Raw genomic sequence first — 26,868 nt, 5'->3', positions numbered from 1 at the left:
TAAAAAAAGTTTAAAAAACAATCTCTTCTTGAAACCTATAATAAAAACAAAAAAGTTAGTGTGAAGATGTTACTTCCTAGACCGAGTATATCAATTTAATAATCAGACTCTTATTGTTCAGTGGTCTATAAATTGGATTTGTTTTAATATATGAAAAGCAAAGATCAACAGACTTGCAAGACCACACAACAACAGATACTTTTTACCAAGCTATGAAGGAATTACATTACCTGACTTTTGATACTCACAAAGGCATCAATGGTTTATCAGGCAGAAGGTTTGCTGCAGGAATAAATGAGCCCAACACATAACTGAGAAGAGCAATGCAGTCTGCTCTATGCACAGTACAATGCCAGTACAGTGATTTTATCTTCATCACAACAAAAATTAAGATATATATTTTAAAAACCACATTTTCAAAAGCATATTTTAATTTTCTGAATTTTAATTCAAGTACAAGTCAGCTAGTTAACAAATATAAAATAAATGCACATAATTTGCAGCCATGTACAAAAAATGCAACAATAGCAATACTCACATGAATGGGCAAAACTCATCAGCTGTTTTAAAACTGACTGAACTATGAGCGATTGGTATAATTTAATTCACATCCACTGGGGTACATTCAAAAAGTTTAACATAACTGATTAGAACTAGATTTTTTTTAGTTTTGATAGCATAAAAATCAAGGTACAATTAAGGAGAAACAAAGGTGTGGTGGAGAAGGTACGTGAGGGGGCAGAAAGCATACTTTATGGTAACATTGTGTCCTATTTAATTAGACATACCTATCTTCTTAGGAATGTTGAAAGTCATGGTCAGTGAGGCTAAACAAGCTGCGCAGCAGCCCCACAGAGGTCCCTAGTCCACTAACAGTTTAGACAAAGGGGGAGACTCATTCCTAACACTTAAGTTCTTCAAATGGAAATCACTGTTTCAAGAAAAGCCAAATGTTTAGTCTTTCGTAAGTGAACATTTATTCTTCTGAACACCCCAAACTGTGCACATTCTAACATGGCAAGCACACAGCAGATATCCAGGTTGAGGAGACAAAGGCTGGGCTATGTGACCTAACTATGATGTCATGGTTTCAGAGTGACAAGCCAGCTTGAGCGCCCTCTAGTGAGTCAGGTTGTCTCTACACAGTTACATAATGAGCACTGGACCAGACTGAGTGAGCATGGAAGGACAGGCAGGTAGGCAATGCCAGCACTCAGTAGGCAGAGGCAGGAAAGGCAGGAGTACAAGGCCATCTTGGGCAACAAGAGACCCCATCACTAAAAAAGAAAAAGAGGAACAAACAAACAAACAAACAAACAAACAAAACCCAAACCCAAACCAAGAACAGAAGTTTGGTGGTAGATCAGTCCCTGGGAATTTAAAGCACTGTGTGTACCCTACTATAGCTTGGCAATTCATCAACTGGAATATCTAAGTTTCAAGCGTTTGAGACACAACAGCAGAGCTCTAGCCGCTGCTGTGTGAGGCTTTGCTTCCAGGAGCTACTGCTCCGGCCAGACTGAGTTCAAATTTCTGAGACAACTACAGAAAAAGTATACAAGATCCACACTAACTCTCCAAGACATTTAAAAAAGATTATCTGATTGAAAACAAGTTTTTAAAAATCCAATGCTCTGAGTATGCACATCTTTTTAAACATTACAACTGATTTAAGAAAATCTTCAAAGAAATACTTTAGAGACAAACTATAACAACATATGTGATTTTCTTTTTTTGGATTGTCTCTGTCATAAAGTAAAAACTATGGCAGACAGTGCTCAAATGGAAAAACAAAACGACCTCACTGCTCCTTTCCAACAGCTGCTTTACGAGGAAATACTAAGACTCTAAGCCCTCTTTCCTGCAGACCACACGCCAACACTTAGAAGCCGAGTACAATGCACTAGAGGTTAGTGTTAGTTGCAAAATACAGAATAGCATGTTCATCCTTGAAGGACACTTATCAGGGATTTGCTACGGCTACATAGGCTGCTCCTTGGCTGCTGGTTTTTGCGTCAGTCTTCTTCATTTGAGATCCGTGTAACACAGGAGAACATGCTCTACATTCAACACAACCAACTACTATGGAGCAAACGTGAAGACAAGAGCAAATGGCGCTGTGTTAGGCAGTGTCAGTGGCACCTGAAGAGGCCGCACGCTAGCCTGAGACCTTCTCTACAGATTTAAGTTAAAGCCCAGGTAGGGATTCATTTTTGGTATGTCCCGTGTAATAAATGTCAAAGCTGTTATAATTCCAAAGGTAACAATCTAAACTTGCCTTTGGTCTCCAAATAGATTGGAATATTTTTAATTCCAATTGAGCACCTCAAAAACATCCAGTTACTATTACAAAGAAGTTGATCGATGTGAGAAATTTAAGAGGAAATTAAACTTCATTGGTGACAGCAAAGAAAGCTTTCAATGGCATACGGCTGTTCCATAATATTGTGGCATTACACAGTACACTGCATACTTAAAACACTGTAAGATCTCCAAAACAGACCTAAAATCCAGGAAAATATTATGAACACTGCTTCTGCCTAATACAGAACAATGTTAAAAAAATTAACATGAATTCTCTCCTAATTCTTAACCCCTCAAAAGGCCACAAAGTGCATTTGCAAAGTCACTCTGAAGAGAAAGCCATTGCACACAATGTAAAGTTAAGGTACACTGATGGGTTCCACAGTGGAGTTTAACTGGAGAAGTCTTATACACCAGTATAGCAACTTCCATAGGAAAAGCTATAGTATTACAGCAAACATCTTTATAATGGCCATATATAATATATTTAAGTATTCAAAAAAGTGTAGCTGACTTATTAGCAAAATTTAAAAACTATCTTGTTAACACATTGAACTAAGATTAGCCCAACTCTATGACACAGCATTCAAGAAACGAGGACAGAATAACATTTCTCCAATGCAGCACACTCATTCACAGGTCTTTGCCAACTAAGATTTGCTGTATCTGATAGCTGAAGGCTTCTTTTTATAGTATTCATATTGTCCTAAATATTAGTATCACTTCAAGGAACCTATAAAGGACAAAACTGAAAATTACCATTTTCTCTACCAACCAATAACCTATACAGATGTGGAAATAATTCAAAGGTCAAAATTCTTAATATGAAAATAAGTAGAAGAAAATTCAAGTTATTAGCTTTTCTACTTTTAAAGTAAATAATACATAGGTATGAGACCATGATAATCAAGTTATAGCTCCTAGATTACAGGATCAAAACTGCATTAATTCATTTATCACATAATTGGAAGTTATAAGGAGTCACGGAATCAGTATCCACTAGCTCACTATATAGTCCCAAACCATTAGCCATGTGCATCTGATATGTTAATTTAGAGTCCACATTATGATAGCTCTTTTAGCTGTAACCAAAATATTTTAATGCTGAAAATACATAAAGTATTTAGATGCTATTTTACTGGTTGTCAAACTACAGTGATTGACATTGTGCCAGGCAGGCCCTCTTGGAGAAATGGTATTAAGGATCTACCTATTGTTATTTTAGAGAATCACAGGAGAAGTCAAGTTAGACATCTGTGGAAAAACACAGTACAGTATATACTTAGGGATGACTTTGTTTCAAATGCAAAAAAAAAGAGAGAGAGAGAGAGAGAGAGCTCATTGAATTAACACTATATTCTGAATGCCATAAATCTATAAAACAAAACCGTAGCTGGTGATTGATGGCAGAGAAAATGGCAATTTTGAGAAACGAATGCTTTTCAATGCATTCTCTTAGAGGTGGCCCAGGGTTTTGTCACTGAAAGATGAATGTGGTACCTTACTTCCTACAACCAAACTTCCACTCAGCCATTGTAGTTACATGCTTCCAAACTACTGCCTTCTGTCCACCCTGCTGGCTTCAAGCTTCCGTGGTCCACTGTGATCTGATCCTCCTGCTCTGAAGCACGGCCACCCCGATGCTATCCGTTGAGCAGGTAGACCACCAGTTCATAGGTGGCCATCATAATGGCTGTGTTTGGAATCTGCCTCACCAGATGAGTTGTTAGGCCACGGTAAAGGGAGCCATAACCTTCTTCTTGAACAATCAAAGACAGTGTCTGAAAAAAAGATCTGTATTTTGTTCCTTCTTCACGAAGTCTTGTTCTTACAACTTCTGTTTAGGAAAAAAAAAGAAGAATCATTTGACTGCTGTCTTTCCACTCCCCTCATACTGAGCACACACCCAATCTGTGCCTCTATAAACTCGTGATAGTGATTCAATGTATAGGTCACTGGAACCAGTCAAATCACATAAACACCAAACTAAAGTATAAAATAAATACAGCATGATGAACAAATAATATTCATAAATATAGTAAAGATGAATACAGGATATATTAGAAACAATTTTTTGGACGGCATGCTGAATGTACCATCGTGAAATAACGTTAAGATTGCTTGGATCCTTGCAACTTAAAGACTTTAAATTTGGGATTCATTTATGATATATCCTTGGGCAAATTATAATTTTTAACATTTCTTCTTGTTACCCATTTGAAAATGACAGCATGCCTTGACTAACAATATTAAGAACAGCACCTCACTATATGGCAATTTTCTTATTACCCAGCTACACTCTTACCATGTGGATACGCTATGGTTGTGGCACAGGTTTTGGAGGTGGCAGCAGCTAGCATCATTCTCACAAAATCTGATGCTTCTTTCACAGACTCTTCCTCACTTTCCATCATAGATGCAGTCTTACATTCCAGTAGTTTTTGCTTTATACTTTCATAAATCACGAAGTGGATAACTGTCTCTGATATGCCGGCATATGAGGCAGACATGCCTCTATAAAATCCTCTCAGTCCATCTGTCTGATATACCTTACGAACACATTCAAAAGCACCCATTTGCTTTTCCCCACGACTTCTGCAAGGCAAAAAGGGAAAAATATTAAGTACTAGAAGATAAAAGATTTTTTTTATCAAAGTTAACAAAATGTACTTTTTAAAAAAAAGGTTTTCTGAGACAAGGTTTCTCTGTGTAGCCTTGGCTGTCCTGGACTCGCTTTGTAGACCAGGCTGGCCTCGAACTCACAGCGATCCACCTGCCTCTACTTCCCGAGTGCTGGGATTAAAGGTGTGTGCCACCACACCCGGCCCAAAATATACTTTTAAAAACATGGCACTCTACTAAACATGGTCTTTTGTCAACTCAATAAAATGTCAAAGTATGCATTCATTAGATTTCTTATCCTTTCTCTTACATTTGTCCTATTAGATGGATATCATATTATCATCTTACCAAACACACTACACTAACTCTTTAGCTTCTTGTGCTCTGCAAAGGGGTCAGGCGGGAGGAAACACTTAGCTCACTCTTCTAGGGAACTCCATGCCATGCTCAGTGTTGACCAAGGAAGACTCAAAAAATAGCAAAACCTCAAACTCTTTTGTTGTGATCATTCCAGTTCTAATCAGGCTAAATTTCCTTTGCATGTATTACAATACACACATATGAAAACGACGAGGGCTGGCATGGCGGCACACATCTTTAATCCTAAAACTCTGGGAAGCAGAGGCCAGGGGATCTTTCTGGGTTTGCAGCCAGCCTGGTCACATAGTTAGTTCCAGGCATGCCAGAGCTACATAAGGGAGAGCCTGTCTCAAAAAACAAACTAACAACCCCCGCCCCTCAAACAAAAACAAAAAAAAGGGAGGTGTTCTGACACTGCACCTTAAAGTGAGGAGTATAACTGGGTTTTTTACAGTTTCACATAGGTCCATCAAAAAGTTACCAGATAAATGTAAACCATATTCCCTATGTAGTGGTCTTGCGGTAGCCTGATAAATGATGACTCAGTCCCCACACTCACAAAGTAACTACTTGGTATCTTTCCTAACATGATCTCCTTTACTGCCACTTTAAGGGTACTGCAGTTATTCCTAAAGGTACAGAATCTACTCTTTCACAAATACATAACTTTTGGTAAAAATACTTCTGTAATACATAACTGTGGTAGTTTTACAGTAATATAAAGTCACACTTTAAAAAACATCGGCTAAGCCAGGCGAGGTGGCACATACCTTTAATCCCAGCACTAGGGAGGCTAGTCAGATAGCTCAGCAGTTAAGAGCACTGGCTGCTTTTCCAGAGGTTCTAAGTTCAATTCCCAGTAACCACATGGTGCCTCACAACCATCTATAAAAGGATCTGATACCCTCTCCTGGCAATGTGGATGTACATACAGACAAAGCGCACCCCCCCACACACAAAAGAATAAATTTATCTTAAGCTGAGTGTGTTGACTCACTTTCAAGAACAATACTTGGGAAGCTGAGGAAAGATATCACCACACATTTGGGAGCAGCCTATAGTCCTCCTGGGCTACAGAAAGACTATGTCTCAGAACCAAACCAACCAAATAAAAACATACCTTGCATCAAGCTGTAACCGAGTCTTTATAAGCCAAATGGGGTTTGTTGCAGTGATTGCAGTAAAACCTAAACAAATATATTTAAAATCAATGCCAGCAGACAGGAGTCACACTATTCACACACAGTATGAATATGTCTACAAATGTTGAAACTATTAACTGAAATAAACTTTACACTTGTCATCTTATGTCCAGATACCCACGAACACCTGTTCTGGCCTTCCTAGATGGTATTCTTTCAGGAGTAGATTCTCCCTCACCTCAGGTGTTCTCCTAACCTACATGAAAACAGGTGCTCTCTACTCTGTAATCCGAGCTTACAAACAGAGATTGTGTGTATTCAAGAGCTAAAAAGCACGCATTCTAAAGCTGCTGCCCTGCGGTGCATTCCATCACCCACCCACCATACATTCAAAAGGAATTCTACATAAATAGTACCACATACTAATAATTTGGTCTGTGGCCCAGAAGTTTTTGTATTTTAAAATAAGTACTAGCACAGAGGTAAAGTTTCTGTTAGGGTTAACAGATGAGATCTTCTTGTAATCCAATTTAACAAATAAAAACTCTTAAAGTTCCAACAGCTACATATGGGAATTTCCCTCTCGTTTTTACAGACAGAAGAAAGTCAGTAGGGTAGAAGGCAGCTCTCCCTCACTAGCGTTCAAATGTCACCTGGTAACTACTACCACAGAGCAGCAGTCCCCTGGCGGGCGGCTCAGTTGCAGACAGTAAATTAGAGTTTCTGGTGCAATGCATTCTTTTTACTTGGTATCTTCCTGCTTTTTTTTTTTTTTTTTTTTTTTTTAGAAAAACAGCATAGAAAATGCAATCTTAACGACAGGAATTTATAAGATGTTTCGTCTATACAAAACAGGGTATTTATTTTGCTTTTACATTTAAGATCAGTAATATAAACTTTACAGAATTACATTTATTCATACTGGCTTTTAAACTTTACTGAAAACTTACACAGAAGTAAGGAACTTAGTTATTTTAATATCTTCTATCAAATACTACTAGGTCAAACAGGTTGTTTTTAGGAAGACATACTCTACTCAGCACATTTAATATGAACAAAAGTGCTGTGATGTATCTAATACTACATTAAAGGTTATTAGAGTCAATCATAAACTTGTCTTGGCTTTTAAAGCTACTACATAAGTCAAATGCTTTTATTCAACTGTTTACAAAGCCTCCTAATGCTCTTTCCCATTCTGTAATATCAGGTAAGTGATTTACTCAAGTTTTACTTCTTCTATGCCCTGTTTGAACACTGGAAATAGCTGCATGTCACACAAAGGGGTATCCCAATTAAAGCTATTTATTAGCAAGATAAAGTGTGGTTTATTAACTTTTAAGTAATTTTGTGACTAGTTTCTGCTTTTCTTAAGTGTTTTAATACTACACAGAGGAATGAGACCAGTAGCTTTGGCAGCATTTGCTGGTAGTAACAATTTAGGACGTGAAGCCGACTGTCACAGAGCATCCTTTAAATAAGAGGTTCTTCTGAAGAGTTTATTCTTGGTGAAAGAGAAGACTGACTATTAGACTAGTTTACATATTTGTCTTAAATGCTTAGTCTCAGAATAAACATACATTGTTAGTTTCTTCTTTTGAACCCCACTTTTCTAAATGAGAAAGTTAAACTCAACATATTTTATATATTAGCAGACATCAATACAGGACAGACCACCAACTAAATGACTCCTTGTTGCTGGAGACTGAAACCAGGGCCTCAAGGCTGCTAAACAGTCATCTAACTAAAAAGCCATACCACAACCCCAAATCTTATTTGTTAAACAAAAATTGCAATTCCTAAATATTTATATTCACTAGGTGTCTATACAGCAAGATTAAGGGTTTCTATATGAAAATGTGGGGAGCAATGTTATTCACAATGATTTTAATTATTTCTAGGAAAAACCACCTGCCTTCTTATAAAACTTAACTTAAAAGGCATAAAGTGGAAAATCTCTCTTAAGCTAAAAATAAAGCTATTCAGTTAAAAATTTTCATTCAACTTAATATTTTCAAAAGATTACCACCATGTTTAACATTAAAGTAAAACTTCAAGATTCTGCCCATAATTGCTTTCCAAATCACAAAATCCCTCACTTTAAGAAAGGAATACCACATGTCAAAATATTTTAAAATATTACTCAGAATACAAAATTTTAATACTCAAATGGTAACTTTAATATCTCTCTGTAAATAAACAATGTCAGAAAGCAAACAACAGGTATTTCTCACTTAACTAAAGTTCATTTCCAGACACAGTATGTAACAGGTTGACATTAAAATGCAGGTAAGCGGGAGAGTGTGTCCTGTGATTGGCATTACTGTAAGCCTTGCTCACTGTGCTCACTGGCTTAATTCTCCTAGTAACTGGCATATTACTTACTGGCTTGGATAAAAATTTAGGCATTATCTATAGGTTTTTAGCAGTTGGACCTTTAAAATGGAAAAAAAAAGGCTAACTGGTTCTTAAGTTCCACAATTACTTTCTCTTAACCAAAAAACAGTAGCAAACAGACATTATTAAGCTAATTAAATATGGAAAAATAACCTATTAACCCAGGAAATAAAACAAGTGGAATAAAACAAAATTTTACTATTAACAAAATTATGTGGTGAGGCAGTTTGTGGTTAACCACAACTAAACGTCATCTTGCTCCATTTACAACAGAACACAAATGTTGGCATAGTGATACTGAAGGTTAGAAATTGCCTATCACTTTTTATTGTGCATTTTAGTTTTGTTACATTACGTAATGTATTCAGAACACCAATAAAGCAGGACAACAAATTGGGAAGTATAATGAAGAAGTCACGTATAGCTTAAGAATCTGTATTATTCCGGAATCAGTTAAATTCAGCAAAGTGCCAATTGAGTTAGTAGTGTCAATCTTATTGAAAAACTTTAGAAAAACTTAAATGCAAATTTAAGTTGTTCATCAAATAGAACTCCACCTGCTTATATAAGTCAATTAAAAACATAAATCCTACCTAAAGAAACTCGCTGAAAACGTTTAAGTGAGTGATACCTGCAGTGTTGCATTTCAGTACTTACTTCAATTAAATTCTGAAAGCATACACAACCTCCTAAGAGTATTGAAACTATTTTAAAATTTATATCTACACTAAAACAGCTAAGATCTCATTCATGATAGCCTGCACTTCTCAGAAAGTAGACATTAGTCTTTTCAAAAGAGCAGTAATCAAGTACCAATGGACTAGAGTGCAAAGCACTGTGTTAGACTTCTAAACGTCAGCTAAGCAAAGACAGAAGACAGCAACTATTAGTTAACAGCTGCAGGACAGCATATTAAAACTACAACCTCTCTAATGTATTAACATATACTGTTGTTATTCTGTGGAGGTCAAGGCTATTACAGCCACTGGAAGACCTCCGGTTTACATTACATGGTAACTGAAAAGTAGACCACTCTTCCTTCTAGAAGGACAACAAAGGGATAAGGTTAAATCTTTATGAATTACTCAGCAATGCACACAAATTCATGTCCCGCCTTCTACTCATCCATAGCTACATCCCAGGGTGTGTTTCTTAAACTAGAGGCTGCAAGAGATGCTCAGATGAGTACTCACGAGGTTTAAGTTAGTCCATATTTCTACAGGAAGTGACCTGCGGATGGGGAGCATGAGATGACACGATCTCACTCTTTTCTCGGGAGAAATGTACAGTAAATGCCTAAAATAGACACAGGCTTTTCTGTATCATAACAACAAGCAGCGACCTCATCAGATACACGTGTACAAACTGAATCCCACTGAAGGATTTAATAAATATTTACTGTGAGATCTTTTTTTTTTTTAATTTTAAAGTTAAGAGAATATCAGAATGTGCCTTGTGTTTTATTATAAAAGTGCATAGAGTACTGACAATCCCACCATCTTCAGCAGATTCAGAGTCCAAATACTTACCTAAAAGACGATCAATTTTGTTCTAAAGAAAAAATGCTAACCTTGTCAAGGGAAAAGCTAAAAAAAAAAAATTAGAAGGGATTCTACGTCCCATTTCCTACGACTATTATCTACCATGAAAAGAGCTACAAACACTTTTATCTGTTCTTTAATAATCAGATTATCTAGTAATTAAAATAAACAAACAAACAGAGCCCCATCAGAATATTGAAGTCTGGAACTTTTTGTAACTAATAAATACACATTGCTAACAGTGGTACCTGTCACCTTTGACTCTAGCAGTAATACTGCACATCCATACTTATGGAATATTTTGGATTATTTGTATTAATTCTTGTGTTCTACAAAACAGAAAACAGGAAAAATGTTCACAAGTAAGCATACAAAGCAGCTGTCCAACCATGCATTTGGCTGAATACTGTTAAGGTAAACTTTAAGGAGTAAAAAACACCTAACCTTACATTTAAACAATGAAATTTAAATCACAGAAAATAGACTTTGAAAAAAAATGTGTTCTTGAAAACAAACAAACAAAAAAATGTATTCTGTAAGCAAATACTACTCACTAGGGATACTGACAACACTAAATGATTATATTTATTGATACATTAGAAATTTCATACTAACTATAGGAATAAACATAATAAAAAATTGAGGTAAATTTAAAAACTGGAAATTATTGTAAAGAAAGAAGAAACAATACAATTTTTGGTATGGTGCCATGGTGTACTAGGAGGTTACTCAAATTTATTTCAACGAATCAGACATAAAACAGATACCCCTAAACAGTTAGTTCAAAAGTGGTATGTAAGGGGAAAGGATGGGTGAAACACAGAAACGATCAGCATTACTGGATTAAATATCTTTGTCACTGGAAATGGTTCAGCAAACAAAAACATAAGGTGTGGCCACTTGTATGTAACAGCAAACAAATGAAGACTGTCTTTAAATGCACCTCGAACTAAGCTTTAAGGTTTGAATCACGTGCTTCAGCTGATTTGGGCAACATACAAAATGAGACTGAAGAGAGGCTGCATGTGCTGACTGATATGCCAGATCAGCTAGCTGCCTCATTTAATGCATTTTTGCTACTAAGGTGACAAGGTTAGCATTTTTTTGTTTAAACAGCCAGTTAAAATCTTTTTAACGAGATTTATCTTTAACTATTTTGTACCTCTAAATTATTCTTTAATGTCAAAAAATATGACCCAGAAGCCAAGCCTGGACAACCTGGTCGGGGTTATTTTTAAGGATAATGGGGCAACAGGCTACCTTAATCAATCTGTACTGGGCCATTCTGTCTCACCAGCCACGTAGCTACACAGAAGAAACTGCAAAGCTAAATGTTAATGCTAACAAACAGTGCAAGGAAATGCTGAAGGCATAATTTTCAGGACAACGTAACTGCAAACAAGTGAAAAAAATATTTTCAAATTATGCAGTAAGCACACAGTATAGTAATGTCTCAATATGAATGCTCAAATTATCAAAACTTAAGGAATTCAAGTTGGGAAACAGTATTAATGAAGATGTTATACATTTGAGAAAAAAGTTTCCAAGTTTTACTAAATTACTTTGCAATATAATTTAAAAATAGTAATAAGTTTTGGTGAGATATCCTGATAAGACGTTCCAGTAAGACTTTAGAAACTTTGAACCTCTAAAATCACAATATTGAATCCATAATACACTGTCAACTTTAAAATGACTGCCTATCTAGTTTCTTGATTTCAATTTTTAAATGTAACATTAACATTTCTTTTTAATTTTCTGGAGTTAGAGACAAATAACCCACTGCCCCAAAACCAAAATGCTGAAATCTAGAAATGTATTATTAACCTAGTGTAATGATTACTGGGTTTATAACTAATTGGCCCAACTTTCATCTATACCCAGTCAAACATTCATGATCAATGTGTATAAATAGTACAATTAAAAATTCTAGTTTGTAACTAGGTAAATATTATTGCACCAAGAACTAATTACTCAATCTATCCAGATCAATTCAGTTAATCCATGGATAAAGTACAAAAAACTCCAGGGAATTACCTAACTTGTTCAAGATCTCCAGACTGGCAAATTGGAATATACACTATTTTGACTTAAAACACTGTCCCTTCCAGCTTCAAAATGTCAGTCAGCCAAAAATTACAAAATATAAAGAATCTTGAAATTAATTTGTAAGGTATCAATAGTTCACAAATCAGAATTTCAAATGTATACTTAGTTGGTTATATATGTGGCCAAATTAAACTATTCTAAAAAGAAAATGAATAACAGTTTAAGGCACTCATTAAGTACACAATGGGAAATCTATTTATTGATCAACAGCTGATAAAAGCAGCTACGATTTTATGAAATTACAGGATAACTTAGAAATATGAGGTAGATTAAACAATAATTCTCAGAAAATTGGGAGACATTTCTATTAAGAACTGAAATTCAAGGCTTTGTCTAACATGCACGGCAGCAAATGATTCCAGAACCGTGGGACAATCTCCACTACTCATTCTTAGGTAACACAGAGACCTGTGAGGGGTGTTTTGATTCAGAGTCATATCCAAGTTCCTGGAAACATTTTTACACAAGCACGTACACATAAGCCAGTGTCTACTATAGTTCAGGCCCAATAGTCTAGATTATCAGGAATGATATACTTTTTTTTTTTTTTTGTTTTTTTTGTTTTTTGACAAAGGGTTTCTCTGTGTAGCCTTGGCTGTCCTGGAACTCTCTTTGTAGACCAGGCTGGCCTCGAACTCACAGAAATCCACCTGCCTCTGCCTCCAGAGTGCTGGGGATACATTCTTAATCGTACATCAGTTACACTAACTGGGTCCTAATAAGCATCACAAAACCTGCAGCATATGAGCCCAGGATGTAATGAATGCGTCACCAAGTACTGGCGGTGTGCTTCAGACAGGAGCTGAAGGCACTAAGAGAAAACCGAGGAGAATAAGCGGCAGCTCTAACTCCAGTGCAATTATGGCTAGACTCCTAAAGCATAAACTCATTAAATATTAAGCAACACATAGCAAAATAAATATACTACCTGTAGTCTGTCAACTTTAATTCTTAATTACAAAGATGTAACTGATAACAGATTTTACATATTCAAATGAAAAAAACATCTTTGCAGACTTTATTAAAAAGCACACTAACCATTTTAATTTGATATGAAGTCATCATAATATATTAACATCTCCAGGTTTAGAAGAGTTTTTACTATTAAATATTCATACCTGCCATTGCAGCTGAAATCATGTGTACTTGGGTAGAATCAGGATCAAAAACACCATTCAACTTTTCCTTGCAGTTTGAGTAAGCAGCAAAGTATATTGCTCTAAAAATTAAAAAAAAAAAAGATTAATGATATAAATCTTCATAATTTTAGAATAGAGAAATCTATTAGAAAAAAGTATCATTCATATTCAATATAACATCAGACTTACTCATTTTCTCCACAAAGCACATTTTGTACTTTAATAAACTCAAATGTATAGCCCGTAGCACCATTCTCACATCACCCAAGCTGTACTCAACCACTTAGCAAGCACAAGAAGCAAAAAGACTTTGTACAGTTATCAAGATGACTGGAGACTTTATATTTCATGAGGCTGTGATGTTTGCACTGTGAATGCTAACTCAGAAGTCAGTGTGTTTAACTTGAGTTAGGTGAATATAATTTTACAGGTAGAGCAGATCTAATCAGTCCAATGCTGGATACTTCTAAGATTCTGTGGTATATTCTCTATTATAAACATATATAGAATAGGTTTATATATTCTACTTTTTTGGTGCCAGAGATCCCATGCAAGCCTTCATCCCCTTTATATCTCTTGACCACAGTATTCTTTAAAAAAAAAAAAAAAATTATTTATTTGTTTATTGTATATGAGTGGTTTATCTGCATGTATGCTTGCTCGCCAGAAGAGGGCATCAGATCTCATTATAGATGGTTGTGAGCCACCATGTGGTTGCTGGGAATTGAACTCAGAACCTCTGGGAGAGCAGATAGAGCTCCTAGCTACTGAGCCGCCCCTCCCATAGTATTCTTAAGACAAATAATTTTAACAAATGTTATTAGGCCCATCAGGTCAGGTTATGTTTTGCAATGTCTGTAAATATCCCATTAAATTTGGAGTTCTTTCAGCCTCTGAAGTACTTAAGAATGCTGATTTACAGAGTGGTAACGAAATAGAGTAATAACTGACATTACTGAACCTTCTCCTCTTATTATGTATGAGTATTCTGCCGCCATGTACGTAAGTGCATGAGTGCACAGAGCCCAGAAGAGGATGCCAAATTCTCTGGACTGGAATGACAGATGTTTATGAGACTCTGTGATGGTGCTGGGAACTGAACTCAGGCCCTCTGCAAGAGCAGTAAATGTTCTTAACTACTAAATCATCACATCAGCTCCATTTTCCATTTTCCACTAATATATCTTTTTTAAAAAGTGTTTTAAAAAAAAAGGGGCCAGACATGTGGCTTACATCTGCAATTCTAGCAATCAGCAGGCTAAGGCAAGAGAGTTCAAAGGCAAGCTGACCTAAGTGAAAGCCTGTTTCAGAAAAGGGGGGGGGGGTTTATTTAACAACTTAAAACAAAGCATTCTATTTATGAGGAAAATTATAATGAAAAGATACTTAGCACACACAACTCTAAACCATGAGGGGGATGGACTCCCGAGAAATCACAAGACACCTTAATAAGAAAATAGGTATAGAATATACATATAGGAAATCAACTTATAATAAAGAGGGTGTCATTACACAAAAAATTAAATACATGGCAAAATACCAAAAGAAAAGTTTTAGTTTATTAGTAACTATTTTTAAAAATGGACAGAGCCAGGCGTGGTGGCGCACGCCTTTAATCCCAGCACTCAGAAGGCAGAGGCAGGCGGATCACTGTGAGTTCAAGGCCAGCCAGGTCTACAAAGCAAGTCCAGGACAGCCAAGGCTACACAGAGAAATCCCGTCTCAAAAAACCAAAAATGGACAGTAGCCAGCATTCTTAAGTATGTAGCTTAAGAGCAATAACTTCACTATATGAAAAGAAAAACTTGGTATGCCTCTTTAGAGGACAAATTAGCAATTTCTAGTTTTCAATGCATTTAGCTCTCTTTATCCAGAAGCCCTACTTAAGTAGTCATTCTAAAAGAATATATGTATTTCTTTGCAACACTGTGGTGTATGACTATCATGCCAGCATCCCAGAGGCAGAAGCAGAATTTTGAGTTTGAGGCCAGCCTGGCTATTTAGTACCACCCTGTCTCAAGAAACAAAAACACATTTAAGCCAATAAGCTTCCTTAACTACAAAAGGAGGTTTGGGAATGCCCACAGAGCCACTGCTAGGACAGGAGCTGAAGGAGTGGCCCTGATGTTAAGAGCACTTAACGTTTTTCCGTAGGTCCTGCATTTGGTTCCCAGCCCCCACATCAGGGGCGCAACTCCAGGAATATAACGCCCTCTTCTGGCCTCTGCAGGCACATGACCACACACAGACACATGTATATACAAGATAAAAATAAATATTAAAAGTCACAGATTGGCTGGGCTGTGGTGGCTATACACACCTTTAATCCCAGCACTCAGGAGGCAGAGTGAGGGAGTTCCTCTACAGAGGGAGCTCCAGGACAGCCAGGACTACACAGAGAAACCTATCTCAAAAAGGAAACAAAACAGAACAAAAACAAAATCACGTATCATGGAGTTTCAAGAAAAGTTATGTTTCTTATGATCCATTTATATAAATAATTACTATGGACAATTCTTCATGCATATGACAACCCAGGAAAATTACTGGGAAAAAGTACACTGAACTGCTTACTAATGGTGGCTGTCTATGAAGAAAATAATGAATGTGTGTGGAGAATACAACCAGTAAGGTGATATAGTAGAGAAACTAAACCTTTAAGTTTTATTATCACTGCGTGTGCTCCTGCGCGTGTGGAAGTCAGAGAGTGACTTTAGAAGTCCGCTCTGAGTGCTGAGCTCGTCGTCAGGCTGGCGCGCAGGCCCCTTCATGCCCGGAGCCATCTCACCACCACCACTTCTCTGCATTCCTATGTGGTGAAGCCCTGGTTCTGAGTCCAAGGCAATGCTGCTCAGCCTCCCATTGCAGGCACAGGCAACAGAACTCAATCCTGAATACTTTCTTAAAAAGAAAGAAGTCAAACCCAGTAAGCAACTGGATGTGAATGAGGGATATGGTTTTAAGTACAGAACTAGGTGTCCATGTTCATTCTAAATATGAACTTTTCTGACCATCCTCCTCACTAGGCACACATGGTATACATACATTTGGGCAGGAAGAACATTCATACATAATAAATATGCTTTTTAAAATGCTTATTTATCGTTAGGTAAACCTCTGTAGTCCTGGTAGTCCTCAAGGGTCTTAGGCAGGAGGACAACAAATTTGAGGCTGGCAGGGTTACTCAGTGAGATGTCTCAAAACAAAACCAAAGAGCACTCTTCCCCCCAACACACAACCAAGCCATTTGTTTATTTATTTATTTAGACTTTTAAGAGTTACCATAGTTAAATTAAAAACAAAACTTCCAATAATTTGTCATAAAAATCAGTCTGGGAAGTAGAGGCTGGTGAATTTCTGAGTTCAGTTTATAGTTTTTGTCCTGTGTAATTATTTAGCCCTTCCCATAAGTATGAAATTCCTCTAATTCCTAAGATCAAAAGAATTTAAACATTCTGTCAGGAGGTATCACAACAGACAAGTCATTTGTTATGATGAAATTCAGATTTATTTTGAAAACATAACCAGTATCATAGATCCTATTCATACTTAAAGACATTTATTCTAATTTATAGTTTTGAATAGTCTCTCAAATCTCGGGTCCATTCCTAGAAACTTAAAATATAAAACTTTCATCTATAAATAAGTTTTACCCTTAGAGCTTTTTTATTCCACACTTCATTTTCCAAGTGTGAGCATCAACAGTTTAAAATGAGCACGATACCGTCTCCCTTACCACATGAAACAGCTTCTTTGCATTCACAGTGCAACGGATTTGTTAGTCCCAGAATCCACGTCTTCTTTACAGTTTCCTTTTGATTAGCACCAGAAATTCTCACCTATCTAACTTCCCATGGATACTGAAAGGTGCACTTATAAATCTACTTGTTCCTGCAAATGGTTACATCCAGATACCTTAAAACACAGCCAGCCAACATTTTATTTAGCTCTCCCGCCTTTTTACCTGGAGGGGGCCACCCCCACCAAATTGGGGCCCAATCCTCTAAACAACGATCGAAGACCCTCTTTTTCCAGGATAACCCTGAAAAGAGAAATGCAGATTATTAGAAAGAAATGTTCTTCTATTGTCCTTTACTAATATCCTAGAGCAAGGCAAAGCCACCATCAGTTTATAATGTACCTTTCGGGTCTATTTCACTACTCATAAAAACACTTTTTTGTGGGGGTGAGGGGGAGGGGAGCATGCAGGAAAAGTACTGAAGAATCAATGTGATTTACCAGTGATGATAAAATTCGGTACATATTATTATCTAAAATTACTGGCAAGATGGCTCAGCGGGTAAAGGCACTTGCCACACTGCCTAAGGCTCTGACTTGGATCCCTGGAACTCACCTAAAGTCGGAAGTAAAACTGATTGCACATAGCTGGTCTTTGTTCTCCATATGCATACTGTAACATGTATGTACCCATATATACACATGCACAAAAGTTTTCTAAATTATGGTTTCAGCTAGGTATGTAGGCTCATGCCTGTAATTCCAACACCTAGGAGGCTGAGATAAGAGGATCATCCCAAGTGTGAGGCCAACCTGGACTTCAAAGTGAGTTTCAAGTCAGGCTGGGCTTCACTGAGACCCTATTTGAAACTAGCAGAAAAGATTAAAAAGTACAGATTGTGACACTGACTTGCCCTCTTACTTGTGTGCTCTCCCTCCCTTCATTCTTACTGGTATCAGCCAGTTCAATTCTACAGCTAAAAATGTAGTTTATTCCTACTTTCAGAGTCTGTCTGGTGCTGGGGATCAGACTCACACACACACAGAAGGCAAACCCTCCACCAATGAGCCACAGTCCAGTCTTTACTCCCAAGTTCAGCAGGATCATGTCAGTCACCTGTTCCAGTGAGATGCTATAGCAAAATCTATCACCCTAATACCCTACCAGTTACTAGAACGCTTGGTGAGTTTCCCCTCCAATCAGGTAACATTTACTATATTGCAAATTTAATATAAAAAGAGCTCATGACTAGATAAAAAGATAGAAAAACATACAGCCACTAACACTGAAAAATTTGCCGAGTATTTGTGAAAAAAAATGTTTAGGCAAATAATTTAATAGGTGGCAATAAACAAATACTGTACAAGAAATTTATCCCCAGAAGAAAAGGGACTAAGAATCTAAAATATATAAGGCTTTCTGAGATTAAGTAGTTCAGTGAAGTTACAGAGGTGAGAAGAGACACCTATATTTTAATATAGAAGCCAGATGTGGTGACATATGCTTATATTCCACATCTGGAAGGCTGAGGCTGAAGTAGTTCAGGCCAGTCTAAATTAGATCTGATTTAGGACAATAAATAAATAAATAACAAGCAAAGGGAACTTTAGAGCTAAGAGATGGCTACTTAGAGAGCTCCTCCGAGTGTCTGTAGACTAAAGATCTCTTAGGAGGCAGATTAATGTAATAGCTCATCAGCGGTATAAGCTGAAAGGAAAGACCTTTCTCTGTGAAGTACAAGGGTGAAAAACAACTTTGAGAAAAAAGTAACTTTCCACTCATTGAAGTTTTATGATAAGAAAACTAAACAGGAGCTGGGTGTGGTGGCGCAGGCCTTTAACCTCAGCACTCAGGAGGCAGAGGCAGGCAAACTGCTGTGAGTTCCAAGGCCAGCCTGGTCTACAAAGTTCAGTCCAGGCCAGGCAAGGCTACAGAGAGAAACCTTGTCTTGAAAGACAACCCCCCAAACCAAAAACAACAAAACAAAACAAACAAAAACATAACAAAACAACAAAGACGGGAAAAAAGAAAAAAAACTAAACAGTACTCACTTATTGAGTATTTAAGTGCTTAGTTAAACTAATTTATGAAAAGATTAAAGGAGGGCATAAAAAACTTGAGGAAATGGTGGAGGTGGTACATGCCTTTAATCTTATTACTGGGTAGGCAAAAGCAGGTGAGTTTGAGTTTGAGGCCAGGCTGGTCTACACAGCCAGTGTTATATAATGAAGCCTTGTCTCAAAACAACAACAACAAAAAACCCTGAAAAATCTAAATTTAAAAATGAATAAATAAATCTAGAGAGATAAAAAAATGTGTCTCAGGGGTTTAAAGGAGAATTTTAAGAAGACCTAATCAATGGTACTGGCATAATGACGTTAAGATACGATTCCTGGGACTGCAGGGATGGCTCAGTGGTTAAGAACCTCTGGTTGCTCTTCCAGAGATCCTGAGTTCAATTCCCAGCACCCACATGGCAGCTCACAACCATCCCTAACTGTAGTTCCCAGGAGATCCAATGTCCTCTTTTGTTGTGCACATATGTAGAGGGAACACCCATATACATAAAATACATATATAAACAAATAAAAAGACATTTCCCAAATCAATTAGTACTTTGACATTTTAATTCAAAATTGCTGACAGTTTTCTTCCACCTTTCATGTACTTGGGTAACCAAGTTGAAAAGGTGTGATGCAATCTTTTAGCAGCAAATGTAAATACCTTGTATTAGCTCATCTGCTCTGACAAAACAAACACTACTGAGCTAAGTTCAAACAGATTTAAGTCACGTGAGCTGATAAGGCTCACACACACAAACACACACACACACACACACAGGCACTGAGCTCTAACACAAACCTAAAGATGTAGAAGAAACTGATCTAAGTAAGTTGTTTTCTTTGGTTTTTTTGAGACAGGGTTTCTCTCTGTAGCCCCGGCTGTTCTGGAACTTGCTCTGTAAACCAGGCTGTCCTTCATACTCAGAGATCCTCTGCCTCTGCCTCCAAAGTGTTGGGATTAAGGGTGTGTGTCACCATGGCCCGTCTTGAAACCACATTAAGTCTAGTAATATAAACATGACATTTCCCTCCAAATCATCAGAAAAATGACCACACACAGATTTTAAAACTGGGATAACTGTTTCAAGCGGAAGCTGTTTAGGTTCTATGTTTTGTAAAAAGCAAACAGACTATCGGCAATCAGATGCAGGTACTTGTGCAGATATGTGAACATTAAACACACAATAGCACTAACACTACCTTCATTTCAAAACTAAGTAAAACATCCACCTGGGCATGGTGGCACAGAGATAGGGCCTGTTCTAGATACTAAATTCTAACCAGTCAGGGCTACATAGTGAGACCTTGCCTAGAAACAAATGAAACAAACAAACAAACAAACAAACAAATTACAAGTCAAAACAAAATACCTACAATACCTTTAAAAAAGATACCCACTATATAGATGTAGAAAAAATATTCTAAATATATACAATTTGGAAATATTCCATTTTATATAATCTTTATAACTGTTCTATTCCATTATGGGCTAGTACCACTAGTAAGTATGATTCATACTAATTTTTGTAATTGAATTTTCTAAAGAACCTTTTAAAATACAGAAGAAAAAAAAATAAGCGTGGTTTGCTCTCACTTTAGACAATGGAGAGGCCCAGGGGACACTACTCGGTTGACACTGGCTCCAGCCATGGTGTTCAGCTGAACTTCAGAGATATAAAGTGTCACAGAAGACGACTGCAACCGTGTCTTGACAACTTCCAGTGGACATGTCATAATAGCTCCCACTGTACCACCACATCTACAAAAAACAAGAGCAGAATTTAGGCATCTAATCAGCCAAGGAGAATATATATGCCCCTACCCAGTGCTCTAGCCCAAAGGTTGCAACCTTACTAAAATTTAAACGTTTGAAGACTAATTTTGTTGAAAGTTTCACTTACTTGACTGCAAATGAACACTGTCAGTCACTGAAACGAGCGGAGGGAACTAAGGAAAGCCCTCTGTCATGTGTTAACTGGTGGCCCTAGTCCCCACATATCAGAATATGAAATAAAAAACCTGAGCTTAGGAATTTACACAGAAGATATAATTAGGTAAAGGAAGATTTCTAGTGATGGATATTACTAAAAATGACTGACAAACTGAATTAAGACTGTAAGAGTTGATTAATGCTTCTTTCCCAGGCTGATCATCAGAGTAACAAAACAAAAACTCTAAACAAGGTGGGGGTGGGGGTGGGGTGATGGAGCACGCCTTTACTCCCAGCACTTAGAAGGTAGAGGCAGGTGGATCACTGTGAGTTCGAGGCTATAGACCAGGACAGCCAAGGCTACACAGAGAAACCCTGTCTCGAAAAACAAAACAATAACAACCAAAAAAAAAAAAAAAAACCTCTAAAGAAAATGTATTATTTAACCCAGTTACGGGGGAAAAAGAATTAGGTAATAACCTAAGCAATTATTCTCTTTATATAAAGAACAGGACGTGATCCCTCAAGAGGCTGATGAGGGAAGGGTAGGGGTTCAAGGTAAGAGCACTTGCTGAACAGCATGAGGACCTGGTTGGAATCCCGAGCGGCCATGGAAAGCCAGACATGGCACATCTGTAACTCTATAACTGGGAGCTTTCTGACTAGCTAGTTTACCTGCCAAGAGATTCAGTGGGAGGTCACACACACACACACACACACACACACACACACACACACACACACGGGGCGGGGCAGATCACTGAGTTTCAGACAAATGTGGGTACAGATTAAGCAGAGTGAGAAACAATTTTTCCTTACAGCATTATTCCTGAAAATAATGACTCAGCAGAGATCTTATTGTACTGAAACAAGAGCTAATAGAATCCAAAGAAAGGGAGTATGAAAAGCCACATTGAAGCCTACTGTCCCACAACCCAATTATAAAAATAACTGAAAGAATAGCAGACTTATGTAAAACGAAAAGGAGAGCGAATACTGTTGGAGGACCCTGTGGTTTGAGGTTGCAGCCCACCATGTCTCTGAGCTGGGTGCTGGATGGAGGGCTCCCCCTTGCCCCCACACTCCGACTCTCTGCCTGACCTCATCTGGAGAGTGTCCTTCAGCCTCTAACCCTATCTAAAATATGACCATTGGCACAGTTCCCTACTAGCACTCCCCCTGCTGCCTACTGGATAATCAGGTGCTGTGTTGCCCTTCGTATGCATGACTGTGCTACCCGATGCAAATGAAGCACCCCTGGCACTTGTAACCCCAGCCAATAGTGTGCACCTACCCTGGGAACTCTCCCTTCACTCCCCAAGAACTATATAGCTTTTGTTCACCCCGAATAAAGTGGAGCAGTCTCCATGAAGCTGATTCTGGAAGGTCATTTCCATTGTACTCATGGCTGCCCCTGCTCCCTTTGCCCTGCAGGACAGGTGGGCAGTCCCCTAGCAGCATACTAGAAGTTAAAGGCTAAGGGCAGGGGGGTGAGGAAGAGAAGGGGGCAACGCACAAAGTTAACCTAAACTAAGGATGAATGAAAAAGCCTATGGAAAGCACAGCAGTGGTGGTGGTACACACCTTACTCCCATCAACTGGGAAGCAGAGGCAGGCAGATCTCTGAGTTCAAGGCCGACCTGACCTACAGTGTGTGTTCCAGGATAGCAAGGGCTATACAGAGAAACCCTGTCTCAAAGAGCAAAAAGAGGAATTAAAGGAAAAGACTTTATAGTTAGTAAATGAATTTCAAAATAAAACTGTAAAAATATTTTAAATGGAATTACCCCATATGGGTGGCCAGAATATGGGTCATTAAATGAAAACTTCAGTACAAAGTATGGATACATCTCTATGGTTCATAAGGTCAGGGAGGCTTCAGATATCTCCAAAACAACAGAGGTGGCTGTTATTTCTCTTGGTTCCCCTCTATACCGTATGGTAAGACTCTATTGGTGAAGAAACAACATGCTTTGGTTGCAGGGCATGAAAAACAAATCCAAACCAACTGGGAAACTTCCCACTGCAGACTAGGTTTCACAGTGCCAGAAGGTGCTACGGAGTCAACCAGGGAGAGAAGACAGCAGTGGCCTTACCCAGCACTAGCCTGCACACTCCAATACCAACCCACCTGGCAAGATGTGACCAATTATAGTAGCATGCTTGTGACAGGCTAACTGCTTTCTGACTGATGTGAGGAGGTCTGCTCCACAGGAGTGAATTCATAACCCTGGTCAAAAGACCATGGCTGGGGAAGTCATAGCGCTTAGGGTAGAATCTGCTACTGTCTGTTATTTTGCTAAATGGTCATCTTATAAATTGCCTTCTAAATATTTCTTTTTTTTCTTCTTTTTTTTTGTTTTTTCGAGACAGGGTTTCTCTGTGTGGCCTTGGCTGTCCTGGACTCACTTTGGAGACCAGGCTGGCCTCGAACTCACAGCGATCCACCCGCCTCTGCCTCCCGAGTGCTGGGATTAAAGGCGTGCGCCACCACGCCCGGCTGCCTTCTAAATATTTCTATCTACAGATTGAAGAAGCTTCTTTTTGCTGTGGTTACTAGTCAGAGATCTTTTTGGGGGTGGGATGGGTGTTTTTTAAGACAAGGTTTCTCTATATAGCATTGACTGTCCTGGACTCACTTTGTAGACCAGGCTGGCCTTGAACTCACGAGATCCGCCTGCCTCTGCCTCCAAATGCTAGGATTAAAGGCGTGCGCCACCACAGCCCGTGTGTAGTCAGAGATCTTTAACTGGTCAAAGTGCTAAAAATAAAGGACTGTGTCAGCCTTAAAAAGGATATCTATTATCAAACCAGCCCACCCTCTACCCTGGCCCCCAGCAAAGCTCAGGAGACACCGAGGAAGAGGAGGCAGAAAGAATGTAACACCCAGAGGATGAGAAGTAAAATACTATCTTCTAGTCATGACATAGCTAGCAAACTCATGAACTCACAGTAGCTGCGGTTTGCTACAAAATAAATGGGGTAGTGATCTCCAGACCCCATTCCTACTCAAGAGCTAATGGTAGTGGACAGCTGCTGGAGTCAGTAGAATCCCTTGGTGTTGGTTTAATTTACGTGGTGTGACTACTGATACAATTTCCATGCTCAGTGGATGGACCAACATCCATGCACACAAAGGCAGCACTAACTAGACTTAGTGGGTTATATAGTAATATATAATATATATTATGGTATATATTATAATAAGGAAGAAGAGGAGTACATGCAATTGGGGGACTGTATTGGGAGAAATATCAGGGGCGGGAGTTGGAGGGAAGATATAGGAGTAGATATATTTCATAGTATCCATGTATGACAGTCCCAAGAATACAGAATCTTAAAAAAAAAAAAAAAGAAAAGAAAAAGAAAAAGAAAAAAGCTATGCCAGTTTTAGTTTTGTGTCAATTTGATGCAAACTAGCGTTATGTGGCAAGAGGGAATCTTAATGAGAAAATGACTCCATCAACGTGGCCTATAGGGATGTCTGTGGGGTATTTTCTTCATAATGACTGATGTGGGAAGGTCTAGCCCACCGTGGATGGTACCAACTCTCAGCAGACGTCTTGGGTTAAGAAAGCAAAATGAGCTGGACGTGGTGGCGCACGCCTGTAATCTCAGCACTTGGGAGGCAGAGGCAGGGAGATCTCTGTGAGTTCGAGGCCAGCCTGGTCTACAAAGTGAGTGCAGGACAGCCAAGGCTACACAGAGAAACCCTGTCTCGAAAAACCAAAGGGAAAAACAAACAAACAAACAAACAGGCAAAAGGAGCAACCTATGGGGAGCAAGTCAATAAACAAGATTCTTGGCCTCTGCTTGAGTTCAAGCCTTCCTTCAGGTTCTTGCCCAACTTGAACTCTTCCCTGGCTTCCCTCAGTGATCCACTGTAATAAAGACATGTTAAGCCAAACCACACTCTTTCCTTCTCAAGTAGCTTTTGGTCATTTTTATCACATAATAGAAAGCAAACTAGTACAGAAGCCAAATGTGAAAATTAATAATATATTAAGTATCTGAAGCAGAATGCATCTACATTATGCAAAACATTTAATATATTGCTTCCACAAGCAAAATACCCAACAAGAAAAAAAATCTTCCCAGAAGTAGCAGGTATTTGTGACAGAAATCTTACTTTCTAAAGAGACTACAGTTAGAATATGACTGTGAGATAAGTGTCTGACTAGCAAAATGGAACCCTAGGTTTAATGAATTTCCCAGGACTCATGTACTCAGTAAAACTGCATTCCTTACATTCCTGGACAGGAGTCTAGTCCCCTGGTGAGCTAAAAAATCTGAGTTCAAGTTTAACAAAATGCACTGGACACAGATGCACTAAGGCAATCTTTTCAACTACACATAAGAAAGGCTTAGATCCCAGAGGATAACACACAAAGACGACATCAGAATGCCAGACTCCTCGATAACCACAAACTTATCTCTAAAATCCCAAAGAAAACAACTACCACACACAAAGGACTCTAATGCATGAGAATGGCTACATTTTAGGGAGCAAAGGGAAAACAGTAGAAAAATGGTAAGGAAGTGCCATACTTAGAAATTAAGTCAATCCAGATATGAGAGTTCAGAATGACAAAAATCTCTCAAAGGCAGTTCATAAAAGGAATGTATTTGACCTCTGTGAGTTCCAGGCCAGCCTGGTCTACAAAGTGAGTCTAGGACAACCAAGGCTACACAGACAAACCCTGTCTCGAAAAACAAACAAAAAGGTGTTTTATTTTTATGGCTTCATCAACTTGGAGCACAAGATTAAAGCACTGTGCTACAATGCACTCAGCATATTGTCTAACTGAACATGAGCACAATGAAAATCTTAAATATACAGTATTTAGCTCACTTATGAATTAAGATATGATGGCACAATTATTCTAAGCTAAGCAAGTAATTACTGGGAAGGGCCTGGGAGCCATGGCACAAGCACTTGGGAGGCAAAAGCAGAATCGGAAGTTGAAGTTAATCCTCAACTGCACAGCGAGTTCAAGCAAGTGTAGCCTGGCCTTATCTCAAACAACAAATCCTCCAGCTTCATCCCAATAAACAAATTTTTATAAGACAACATTTAAACTTATCATAAACACCACTCTGCATAACTAACATAATCATGCTTTTAAAAACTGGCAAGAAGCAGCTCAAGGCCTCCCTAGGCTACAGTGTTCCAAAACAACTTAGTGAGATCTTGTCTCAAGATAAAAAGAAAGCTAGCGCATGCCTTTGATCCCAGCACTCAGGAGGGTGAGGCAGGCGAATCTCTGTGAGTTCAAGGTCAGCCTGGTCTACAAAATGAGTCCAAGATGGCCAGGGCTGTTACACAGAGAAACCTTGTCTCAAAAAAAAAAAAAAAAAAAAAAAAGAAGGTTGGACTATGAGGCTCTTGGTTTCCTTTGCAGAATCAAGTTGAGGAAGTATCTGAAATCAAAAGCAGCTGAAAAGCCTGTAACTACCCAGGGCAGAAATGTCTAGGCTAAAAATCATCAGGAAGGTGAAAAGGGATTCAAAGTTTTCTGACACTC

General features: G+C 38.3%; 1 protein-coding gene across 1 annotated transcript in view; it reads right to left on the bottom strand.

Moving 5' to 3' along the window:
• Nucleotides 1-427: 427 nt before the first annotated feature.
• SLC25A36 (solute carrier family 25 member 36) overlaps nucleotides 428-26,868 on the bottom strand; it is a 33,593-nt gene continuing 7,152 nt past the window's right edge. Inside the window, exons 2-7 of the mRNA XM_084754557.1 lie at nucleotides 21,008-21,172; nucleotides 17,576-17,653; nucleotides 13,591-13,691; nucleotides 6,407-6,473; nucleotides 4,610-4,899; nucleotides 428-4,141 (exon numbers count right to left, since the gene is read on the bottom strand). Of these exons, the coding sequence (XP_084610683.1) occupies nucleotides 3,948-4,141; nucleotides 4,610-4,899; nucleotides 6,407-6,473; nucleotides 13,591-13,691; nucleotides 17,576-17,653; nucleotides 21,008-21,172 (895 nt within the window). The 3' untranslated portion in view covers nucleotides 428-3,947. The remainder of the gene's footprint in view (nucleotides 4,142-4,609; nucleotides 4,900-6,406; nucleotides 6,474-13,590; nucleotides 13,692-17,575; nucleotides 17,654-21,007; nucleotides 21,173-26,868) is intronic.

Source organism: Acomys minous, assembly GCF_964271855.1.
Source record: "Acomys minous genome assembly, chromosome: 13".
In the NCBI taxonomy this organism is placed as follows: Eukaryota; Metazoa; Chordata; class Mammalia; order Rodentia; family Muridae; genus Acomys; species Acomys minous.
Note: the sequence above shows the minus strand (reverse complement) of the source record. Positions and strands in the feature narration are given on the sequence as shown.